Below are 12,336 nucleotides of genomic sequence, written 5' to 3' on the forward strand. Positions count from 1 at the left end.
ACTACTAACCGACTCTCATCCTTCTTAACTTCCTTGTCCTTCTAACTCCTATAATCCAAGCGACTCTCATTTCATGGGGGAACAGGAGGAGAGAAGGATCAATGTCAAAGCCCCTCCTATTTTCTTTCTTTTTGTGGAACACACACACATGCAGAGGCACATACACACAAACAATAAAAAACAAAAACAAAACCAGCTTTGAGATATAATTTACATACTATGCACTCCACCCATTTAAAGTGTACAAGTAGGGCTCCTAGGTGGCTCAGTCAGTTAAACATCTGACTCCTGATTTCAGTTCAGGTCATAATCTCACCGTTTGTGGGATGAGGTCCCGCACTGGGCTCTGTGCTGAGCACAGAGCCTGCTTAGGTTTCTCCCTCTCCCTCTCCCCTTCTCTCTCCCCCTTCCCTGCTTGTGTTCACACACTCTAATAAAGTTTTTGAAAAACTTTAAAAAATAAAGTGTACAATTCACAGAGTTGTGCATTTATCATCAAATTAAGCAGAACATTTTCATTATACCTCAAAGAAATCCTGTGTCCTTTAGCCATCTCTTACCCCCTAATCCCTCCATCTTGCTCCCCTGATCTTAGGCAATCGCTAATGTATTTTCTGACTGTAGATTTGCCCATCTGGACATTTCATATAGGTGGAATCATGCAATATGTTGTCCTTCTGACTGGTTTCTTTCACCTAGCTTATTGTTTCTGAGGTTCATTCATGTTGTGGCATATATCAATACTTCATTCCTCTCTATTGTCAAATAATATTCCTTCGTATGGATATACCAATTTTGTTTATCTGTTAATCTGTTGGTAGACACCTGGGCTCCTTTCACCTTTTGGCTATTGTGAATAACGCTACTATGGACAAATATCTACAAATATCTGAGTCCCTACTTTCTATACTTTTGGGTATATACCCAAAAGTGGAAACACTGGATCATATGGTAATTCTATGTTTAATTTTTTGAGGAACCACATACTGTTTTCCACAGAAGCTGCGCCATTTTACATTCCCACCAGTAATGCACAAAGGTGCATCTACCCACCTGCTTGCCAAGAGTTGTTGTTATCTTTCTTTTTGATTACAGCCATTCTGGTGGATATGAAGTGGTATCTAATTGTGGTTTTGATTTGCATTTCCTTAATGGCTAATGATACTGAACATCATCTCATGTGCTGTGTCTCCAACACAAATGAAATTTGTACAAATTCTTTGGAGAAATGTCTATTCAGATCTTTGCCCAGTTTTTTCAGTTGGGCTTTTTGTCATTTTATGTACTCTTTTTCTATTCCATTCACATGCAGATCTGATTTTTTATAAATTGGACGAAGCTTAAGCTTATAAAATCTCTTATTTGCAGGAGCCCCCATCTAAGACCCTCAGTGGACTCTAGCAATGTATTAATATGAACATATATTATTATGAAATTTAGAAAAAATTGTTTTTAAACAACTGTTAAGATCTCTTTCTCCATTCTGACTTCTCTTCCCTTCAAGCTGATCCGTGTTGGGTGGCCACGGATATTTTGTATTTATAATTTTCTTTTTTTCCTCAATGTGTGTACTCAAATTATATAACTTTGGGCTTCATAAAAGCTGGATCTGCCTCTACTTATATAAAATAAATTCTAAGTCCTACTCTCCTGAGAGCCTTCTCTTTTGATTCTCAAACATCTATTTCGGAAGTAGAAACAAAATTCTCTACATACAATCTTCTTTCCTTTTGACAATTTTCTGCTATGAGGAAATATAATTCTCATTCAGTAGGTGACGGCCTCTGACTGCTCACAGAGGGTTAGTAAACAGCATTCTAGAATGTTCTCATCTGATTTCTCCTCTCCTTGTAGCTCCTGTCATCACTACTCCGCTGGAAACAGTGGATGCCTTAGTTGAAGAAGTGGCTACATTTATGTGTGCAGTGGAATCCTATCCCCAGCCTGAAATTTCCTGGACCAGAAATAAAATTCTCATTAAGTAAGTATTCTGCCTTTTTCTGGTAAGGCTGCCCATGGCTGCCTTGCAATTTAACTTTGTCATCAATGTAATCACAGCTCTTGGTAGGACAAAAGCTTACCTTCTAAAATATGTAAAATGCAAATTTCCTCGTTTTATAATTGTAAGATCTGCAAGTCAGTGAGGTTAAGAGAATTGCCTAAAGCCAAACACTGATTTAATTGACCTGGGGATGTCAGGGCTATTTCATGGACTCCAGGTTAGGACCCAGAGGAAGTTTCAAGTAATTAAGACACACGATGATATCCTAAGGCTGGGGGTACAGGACACATGTTCCAGGACATGCTGGGGAATTAATAGGGACTAGACTCATCTCTACTTCTATTCCAATAAAGTAAAATATGTTGTCCAAGAACCTGACCTCTTGGTCACTAGAACTTTTTCTTTTGAAAGTCAGAAGGGTTTCCTAATATATAATGAGGCAGCCTCTTAAACAGACAAAAATTCCCATTTGACATGAAAGTGTCGTGCTATCTTTTCTTCATTTGCAATAGCTATCTGATCAAAAATACTCCAAAAAAATCTGTAACAAAGGGAACCACTGGCTTCTCAGCAGGCAATATAGCTTGCAGTAGGACCAGAATTCTTGAGCTGGTATCTACACACTTGGCTCCATGAATCTGAATGAGGAAAACTTATGTCTTTATTTGCACTAAACTCTAATGAAATTTAGTGTTTCCTTCAATTATACACGTTGTAATATGGGAAATTACCCTGTGCTGTGGTCACCCTCAGGTCGTCTACCTGGAAAACTATTACAGAAGTCCTGGAATAGGAAGGCTGAAAATAAGATGCTTGAAATACAGTTTATTAAATCCATTTGAAATCTCTAGAGAGAACAAGGGAAAAGAAATGGGATAAGTCAATGTACTCAGGAATCTTGGTTCACTCAATGTTTATATGGCCAGTTGCTCTTGTGCCTCAGACTTCCCCACTGGCAAGCTCTTACAAGGACCAGAGTAAAGTCTGAGCCCACAGGTGGAAGGCACCAAAGCTACGGACATATACTTGCTCTGTTGGAGAAACAGAAGGACAAGCACACCTGGCCATGACGATAGCTTGCCAATTAGCCTGCTGAACAGCCATGGATTTTATCTGTGTTCCTTGGGGAGAGTGCACGGGACCATAAAGGGACCACGTTGTATGTCACCAACAGGTGGTTGATTTAGGGGTGACAGAGCCGTCAGTCTACAGATGGCACAATTATAAGCTTGTCTTTCCATCCCTTTCTACTCTAAGTGATACTCTTCTTTATTCCACCATATTTTCTATTTATTCCATCGATCTTTGGCAGGTTGCTATTTCACTTATGGCCTATATTCAGCACATCTCACCAGCTCTAGCTATGTTCCACAAGTGACTCTCTTCCTCAATGGCTCCATTTAACACGAGTCACTGTGCTAATATCTCACACACTACTAGCTTTACAATTTATATGCTCAACATTTTCATGAGTTTTGTCTATTATTTATGTCTTTATCTTCTATAATAGAATTAAATGTCTTTAAATAATACAGAAAAACCTCACTGTCAATATGCATCATGAATAACAGTGGTCATAAAAGCACCTGTGAAGGCAACACAGAAGTTGTAGAGTTTTGTATTACATTACAGTTGTTGCTTATATCTTGGCATATGATTTATGCACTTCCCTACTTTGAAATTATAATAGTTGTTAGACAGGCAAAGGTCAATGATCAAAGATTATTCTCTCCACTATGGCCCTCTACCATGCCTGGGAAGGAAGTGTGATGCCTATATCATTAAATAGCTTTGAAAAATACAGCCTTACGATTCTCTCAGATGTTTCTTTCTCAATATTATAAGGAGATGAAGAAATGGACAATGGAAGAGTTTTTTTAATTACACAAAGAAAATCAACATTATAAGAATGCTATGGATAAAGTCACTTAATAAATTTGAATCTTCCCTTTATTATAAGGCAAAAATGTTACAAATAAATAAGAAATAAATGGAGTTATAGGTTTGAATAGTTAGTTGTTAGTCAAAGGATCTGTGAAATAAGAAGAAATTACATTTTGAAAATATATTTGTGTGCCCTTTTAGGAATAATGAATAGCTTTACCAAAGAAACCTGACAAGCACTACTTTGCCAGGTGATAAAGGTCAATATCGATAGTGAGAAATCATATTGATAGCATGCACCCTTGTTTTTTATGGGATGAAATGGCCCTCTACTTTTGTGATCTTCCTCTCCCAAAGCCACAAACCAAATTTTATCATAATAAAAATATAAGGCAAACTCCAATAGGGGGGCATCCTACAAAATACTTTACACGTACTCCTCAAAACTGTCAAGGTCATCAAAAACCAAGGAAAGTCTTAGAAACTGTGACAGCCAAAAGGAGCCTAAGGAGATATGACAAATAAATGTAATGTAGGGTCCTGGATGAGATCATGGAAGAGACAAAGACATTAGGTAACACTGAAACAAATCTGAATAAGCTAAGACTTATATAAACTAGTTAACAGTATCAATATTCGTTCATTAATCATAACAAATGTACCAAACTAATCTGAGATGTTACCAACAGGAGAAACTAGATGGAAAGAGGTATATGGAAAGTACCATCTTTTCAATTTTTATGTAAATCTAAAACTGTTCTAATGAATTCTATTTTATTATTTTTATTTTATTTTTATTTTTTTTTAATATGAAATTTATTGTCAAATTGGTTTCCATACAACACCCAGTGCTCATCACAACAGGTGCCCTCCTCAATGCCCATCACCCACCCACCTCTCTCCCACCCCCCATCAAACCATAAGAAACTCTTAAAAACTGAGAATAGTGAATTCTATTTTTAAAATTATAAAGACGTGGGGCGCCTGGGTAGCTCAGTCGGTTGAGCGGTCGACTTCAGCTCAGGTCATGATCTCACAGCTCATGAGTTTGAGCCCCGCATCGGGCTCTGTGCTGACAGCTCAGAGCCCGCATCCTGCTTTGGATCTGTGTCTCCCTCTCTCTCTGTCCCTAACCCATTCGCATCCTGTCTTTGTCTCTCTCAAAAGTAAATAAACATTAAAAAAAAAATTATAAAGACTTGAGCGTCCTTACCACCCACAAGCAATTTACTCAAATTAAGCAACATTGATGCAACAGCTTACAAATTTGGAAACTTTCTATTTCACAGAGCATGTATATCTGTGAAATACATGCTCACAAGTATATCTGTGAAATATTCCAATGTACGTATTTTCCCACGAAAAACGAAAAACGTAGCAAAACGACATTATGTGACACTGAGTATCATGGCCTTCCACAATTATTTATTGTTATTTTGTGAACTACCCAGTGATTCTACTATCCTCAGTCACAAGAGACCAAAATTTACTACATGCTTTTATTCCCTTTAGTATCAGGAAGTGATGGTGGGCACCTGTAGAGATTAGAACATCAAGAAACCACTTCCTTTTCCACTGCTTGTTTGCATTTTAGTTTCCTATTTCTACTATAAGAAGGTGTCACAAACTTAGTGGCTTAAAACAATATAGGTTGATTATCTTACAGTTCTGGGAGTCATAAGTCTGAAATCAGTCTCTCAGGGTGAAAAGCAAGGGTTGACAGGGCTGCATTCTTTCTAGTGGCACCGGAGAAGAATCTGATTTCCCACCTTCCCCCAGCCTCAAGAAGGCTACCTGCCTTCCTTGTCTCCTTCCTCCACTTTCAAAGCCAGCAATCACAGCCGTCTGGCCTCTGCCTCAACTGTCACATCTCCTATCATCCTTCAGCTTCCCTCTACCATCTTTTAAGGACCACTGTGATTACATTGGGCCCATCTGGATAAGCCAAGATACTCTATTTTAAGATCCTTGACATCTGCAACATCTCTTTTGTCATGTAAGGTAACATATTCACAGGTTCAGGGGATTAAGACCTGGATTGAGGTGGGGGGCATTTTTCTGCCTCATGTATACATTTTGCATAAGGAATCTTTATTTGGTCATAAAACCCCACTTTTATGTTGATGCTTCTGCTCAAATTTTTCTGTGTCCCTAATTCCTTTCTTGACAAACAGCATGTAATTTAATGAGATAATATATGTAACACATACACTCACAGTTTGAAGCTGTTTTGCTTCCTTTTATATTCCAAGGAAGTAGAACTGTGCTTGGCACTTGTTAGGCATTCAACAAATACTTAATAAATGAATACTCAGCTAATTGTTAGTTACTCCTATAAGAATTTATCTCTTCCCACTGGTAACATTTATGTACGTGTGTTTGTTCTCTAGCTGTTACGTTCTAGTAATTGTGGGGAGAAGACTCATATACCTTGGTAGTAATATACTTTCCTTAATAAAGTAAACTTTATGTTTGGTCTCATCAACAGACATCACCTTTTGAAGGCACTTTTTTTTTCTTAAATTTTGAGAGAGGTAGAGAGGGAGAGAGAATGAGCATGGGAGGGGTAGAGAGAGAGGAAGAGAGAATGAGCATGGGGGGGGGGGCGGGGAGAGACAGAGACAGAGAATCCCAAGCAGGCTCCATGCTCTGTGCTCTGTGCTGAGCCTGTCGTGGGGCTTGATCTCACAGTCATGAGATCATGACCTGAGCCAAAGTCAAGAGTCAGATGAGCCACCCAGGTGCCCCGGAAAGCATTTTTGAAGGACTCAGGTGCTTTGATCATTAGAGCATAGGACCGATCTATTGAAGCACAGCATTCTAATCTTAGAATGTAATGCTAGCTTTATATTACCAAAAAAGGTGATTCTATTATTCAGAACCCATCCAAGTTTCCTTTTGCTTTTAACCTGCTTATTCCATTGACAAGTCATCTACTGATCAGTTAATCACAGCCTGAAAAAAAAAGTCACACAGGAGGTCCTAACCTGCCATTTCTGTCTGCGACCTGCAGGCTCTTTGACACCCGGTACAGCATTCGCGAGAATGGGCAGCTCCTCACCATCCTGAGCGTGGAAGACAGCGACGATGGCGTCTACTGCTGCACGGCCAACAACGGCGTGGGGGGTGCTGCGGAGAGCTGCGGGGCTCTGCAAGTGAAGATGAGTGAGTGGGAGAGAGCCTCCGCTCTTGATGTTAAAGCTGACTCGGTACACTCCGAAGCAGGCACTAAACAGTCTCCAGCACAGCTTGGAGGCTCGGCAGTCAGCCAAGCTCAAGTTCAAATCACACCCCTGAGGCAGTGAATTCTAGACCATGTGTTCCTATCCTCAACTACAGGCAACCCCTCAGTTCTCTAGGCTCTCCCGTTTCCTTGCCTGGACACAGCTCCCTATTTGCTCCACCTTGACTCCTTCCACCAGGGAACTTCCATCTAAAATCTTCTGCCTGCTCCCTTGAACCGGTTCCGTTACAACCAGACACGCTTTTTATCTCTAACTTCTTTGCAGACACTTCTACCCTTTTGCCTTATTTCAAACTTGATTTTCTTGGGTGACTTTTCAAACTTGAGTGGCCTTTCTGCTTCACTGGAGGCTACTTTTTCACCACCTTTCCTGTCTACAAGGCCAGCAAGGACTCTCGGTCAATCTCCTAGCTCTCATTGCTGCTTTTAAGCCATTACCTTTCTATTGCTGTGCAAAATCTTCTCATGAGGGCGTGTGACATTCTGACCATTCTCTCCTGTAACTCTATTCAAGTCACCTACTCATTTCCAGGTACTCCTCCTCAGCCCCCACCCCGCCCAATATCTACCAAAGACTTTGATTCCTATCTATCATATCTTTCGGTCTATCCATCCCTACTCCTGCCACCATCCTACGGGATTTTTTAACAAACCATGAAACAGCCTCTGGCCACTTTGTCCTTACAGCTCCTGACCTCCACAAGTCCAGTGATATTTGCCTTAACTTCTTATCAACCTATCCCATCAATGACCTTGTCACCCCCAGGAAATGGTCCGTATTTAAAATCTTAAGCTCCAGTATACCATACTCAGAACACGGACACTTCTGTTCCCAGCGCTGTCCCAAGAAGAAAACACTTTCCCACACTCATGATGTGACTCCATCTGTCTCTTTCTCAGCTAAGAACAAGAGTCAGGCTCTCTCCCTCCCCTACTCCCTCTGCAGAGCCATCACGGCATGTTCACGTTCTCCTCCTTTCTCCCTTCCACCGACCCCAGTGGGGACTTACTCAGTTCTCTCTTCTTTTAGTCTTCTCTTGCACCTGGTGGTGTATCTTTAAGCACTCTTAGCACCCTCAGATCTCATGACCTCCTGTGCTGGAAGCACTAGCTGCTTGCAAATCATCTACCCTGTAATAATGTAACTTTTATTTTCTTCTCTCTGACATCACGCTGCTGAGGGCAAAAATCACAAAACAGCCATACTGGCACATACGAATCAGCAGGGTCCAGTTCCACTCAGAAACTTTACTGCAAGTTTTGCTGTGATTCCTGATTAGCATCACTATTTCTCATATCTTCTTTCTACTGTGTTGTCATTGTTTTGTTGAGTTCGCTGCTTCTTTTCAAAGTGTGAGCATGTGATCATATATAATCTGAGCATACGTTTTCTGAATCTTTGAATCGCTGAAAGTCTCTGCCTTTGCTCCGGGATAAAAACTTGTCCAGGTACAGACAAGAATTTAAAAAGGCTTTTCCCTCAGCTTTTATTAAACAATTATTCACTATCATATGACACGCTATGCTGCAGCTGAGAAAGCTTTTTCTTATTCCTAAAGGTAAATCTAATGTTTATCTCTCTCTTAAAAATATTACTATTTTCTCTTTATTTCTAGAATTCATAAGATTTTCACATTCATAGGAATATGTTAAATGTATTCTCTTACTAAAACTACTGAGTTTTAGGTAGGCCTTCTGAATCCAAAAAATAAGGATTTGTTGTTGTTTTTCAAAATGAGGTATATATTTTAATTTTTCTTCCTCTTTATTTTATCTCATTCTTAAGTTTTTATTTTTTATTTATTTTATTTTTTTAATGTTTATTTATTTTTGAGAAAGACAGAGACAGAATGTGAGTGGGTTAGGGGCAGAGAGAGAGGGAGACACAGAATCTGAAACAGGCTCCAGGCTCCAAGCTGTCAGCACAGAGCCGGACGCGGGGCTTGAACTCACAAGCTGTGAGATCATGACCTGAGCCAAAGTCGGACGCTCAACCGACTGAGCTGCCCTCAGGTGCCCCTTAAATTTTTAATTAGTACATATTAGATCTCTTTTTTTTCCATTTTTCGTGACCCCATTTTTTTCTCCTCATACTTTCTATATATCTATCTTGATATTCTACCTTATTGGAGATTTATTTTAACTTTTCCTTCTATATCATGAACTCCGTCTTCAATATGACCATTCTACTATTCTACACTTACACTGAGTACTTTTGATCTTAAAAACCCATGTTTTTAATTTCTAGGAATTATTTTTCTGCTCCTTTTTTTCCTCATAGCAAATTCTACGTGTTATATGATGCAATATTTGTTCCTCTCTGTAAGGATAACACTAATGCATTTAAAGAAAAAATTCCTCTTTTCCTGGGGTGCCTGGGTGGCTCAGTTGGTTAAGCATCTAACTTGGGTTCAAGTCATGTTCTCACGGTTCGTGAGTTCAAGTCCCACATCAGGTGATCATGAGCCCCGCATCGGGTGAGCTCAAACCCTTTCTTACCATTGGGTAAGCCCAGCTTTTCTCTCTCTCTCTCTCTCTCTCTCTCTCTCCCTCAAAAAATTCTGTCTTTTCCTTACTTTATTTCTGTTTTCTTCATAAGTTTTTATTTTCTTTCAGTTCTTTGCTTCTATGTTCATGTTTTTTTTTTCTCAAACCTCTATTAATCTTTTATGTTTGGTCAGACTTATAAATGAAATCCTAGATTCATCAGAATAGGAATGCAGTAGGGCTAGTGGGACATTGTGGGGAAGCTGGTCTGGGGGTTCTTCTGTAAGTGGGTAGGGATGTGCCCATAAGAAGGCATTCCTTACTTGAGGAAATCAAGTGAGGAAACTGGAATGTTCTCCTTTGCAACATAATGAAGGCTTGATTCTAAAGACAGAGCACATTTAAGTATTTCATTGCTACATTTCCTTAGAGAGTTTCTCATATTCTCTCTGGCACTAAATGGTCTTTGCTTCGGTTCTATCCCAAATCTCCTCTTTTTTTTCTTCTTTAGGAAAGCTCACCCAGTCATGTGGGTATATGGTGGTGTGGCCATCCCAGGTGCTACCGTTTTAGAATGCTCCCACACCACTTGGTACAGAGCTTTTTCCTGAGATGCCTAAGACCCCCACTCCCATCACTAGTCCAGCTATCCAAGTATCACTCCCAGGAGCTCCCTCTCCCAAATTCCTTGTCACCCATCAGAAAATGGTTCCATGCTGGCACAGCATGAAGTTCCCGCATCCCACTTTAGCCAGATGACCAGCTCATATTAGTCACTGCTCATGGTTTCACCTGAAGAGTGTTCCCTTACAGTGGGGAATCCATGACTCAACATCAATGCTCACCTCATTCCCAGTGCACTTTATGTTCAACTTCCCAAAAGGGTTCTTCTCACTTCTCACCCAACAGATGACCAAGATATCTATTTCACTGAGAAGATAGGAGTTAACTGCTTTAAACAGAGGTTATCTGCTTAAGACATTTGCCATAGGGATCTTCAAGGAAACCAGTGGAAGGAATGGAAAACACTCTCTTTGACTATGTCATAGGAATATCAACTTTTAAGCTAAGCTTTTGCCAGCAGCTGTGTGACAACCCCACTCACAATTGAGGTGCCTCACCATCATCTAAATGTAGGGGTTCACTGTTGTTGATTAGGAGAGTTGTGTGCTTTAAATAGCAGGCAAAGTGACAACGTTGATATTCTCCTATAACATGCTTAAAGCCGGTCTTGTATTTTGTTTGTCACAATGCAAGATCATATCAATTCGAAATGGCACTAAATGCCTAGGTTAGACATCAGAAGACCATGAAGTCTTTGCAAATATCACTTCCAACTCCCATCAACCCCCACACGCACAATTAAAGTAGAAGGAAAAAAGTCCTTATTCCATGCTCTTCTGTCAAAGTAGCACACTGATTACAGCACATGACCTAAAAGAAATAGAATGCATCCATTTCTCAGTAGTCCCTCCTGCAAAGACAGTCCTCTGTTTTATAACTGTAACACGAGACTAGTAAGGAAATATATGTAGTTTTCATTCTATATGAATCCTTCAAGTAGTAAAAGAACAGGCATCCTGATTTTGTAAATTCTTCTACACATTAGATTTAATAACTTCTGAAATCTTACTACTGGAGAATAAACAGAGGCTGGCATAATCTATTTCTTCTGAAAGAATTGATTTAAGAGTCTTTCACAGCGCAGTAACTTACAAAAGTTTGCCTTGCAGACTACAGTTACCCTAAATTCTATGACAGAATTTCTCCAATTACTAATATAAATAACATCTGCTTTACTTTCTAGAGGATAAATGTACCTAATTTTTAATCATGAAATGTAAAGGTCAAAGTAAGATGAAACTAAAGGGAAAGTAGGTCATAACTGAGAATGACATGAAAAATAGATCAAAAATGTCTCTTCAAATGTTTCCATGTCTGTTGGTATGAATTAAATAACGTCGGATTGTTATGGTGACAGTATACTTAGTCAACTTTTTATTAACTCTCTTTTAAAGTGAAGAATACTATGACCTCAAACTCCTAATATGTTTCATGAGTTTGTGTTTTGCAAATAAGATATTAATAAAACAGACATAACCTAAACTATGAAAAATGATTTCTGTCGATACCTGCTAAAAACCCCTCAGCATTTGATAAATTCTATAATGTAATCAATTATTCTTAGAGTGGATATTTAAAACTAAATAGAAAAGAGAAAGCTTAATGCAGCCATATTGCATCTTTAATTTTGAATTTTTATTTCCCTTTAGAACCGAAAATAACTCGTCCTCCCATAAATGTAAAAATCATAGAAGGACTAAAAGCAGTTCTACCATGTACTACAATGGGCAATCCCAAACCATCAGTGTCATGGATTAAGGGGGACAGTGCTCTCAGGGTAAGTCCTTATTACGAAAACGTGTCTATACAACATATTGTCAAGTAGGGCAATTTTTTGCAAACTCAGTTACGTGAGTCCAAATTTCTAGTATAAAATTTCCCCTTTGATAACATTTTAACCACATGTAAATATCCCTGTTCCCATACACACAAACTATAAGGCATTCCAGTTGGGGGTGGCTAGGGGAAAAAAGAGACGGGAACCAACGGTTCTTTTGAGGGATGAAAAAGGAGGCCAAGCAAAAGCAACGGGAGTGGGTTTTGTTGGCTGGTGGGGTGGTTGGCTCACGCAGGTTTTAACATTGAATCTTTGAGA

At 39.4% G+C, this 12,336-nt stretch overlaps 2 protein-coding genes across 4 annotated transcripts in view; one reads left to right on the plus strand and one right to left on the minus strand.

Annotated features, from left to right (window-relative positions):
- SVEP1 (sushi, von Willebrand factor type A, EGF and pentraxin domain containing 1) overlaps positions 1 to 12,336 on the minus strand; it is a 351,417-nt gene that overhangs the window by 272,835 nt on the left and 66,246 nt on the right. The gene's annotated exons all lie outside the window — the stretch shown is intronic.
- MUSK (muscle associated receptor tyrosine kinase) overlaps positions 1 to 12,336 on the plus strand; it is a 97,300-nt gene that overhangs the window by 8,778 nt on the left and 76,186 nt on the right. For all 3 annotated transcript variants that reach the window (XM_045043477.1, XM_045043476.1, XM_011288501.3), the window contains exons 2-4: positions 1,855 to 1,981; positions 6,900 to 7,051; positions 11,891 to 12,018. In XM_045043477.1, coding sequence (XP_044899412.1) covers positions 1,855 to 1,981; positions 6,900 to 7,051; positions 11,891 to 12,018 — 407 coding nt within the window. The remainder of the gene's footprint in view (positions 1 to 1,854; positions 1,982 to 6,899; positions 7,052 to 11,890; positions 12,019 to 12,336) is intronic.

Source organism: Felis catus, chromosome D4 (assembly GCF_018350175.1).
Source record: "Felis catus isolate Fca126 chromosome D4, F.catus_Fca126_mat1.0, whole genome shotgun sequence".
NCBI lineage: Eukaryota > Metazoa > Chordata > Mammalia > Carnivora > Felidae > Felis > Felis catus.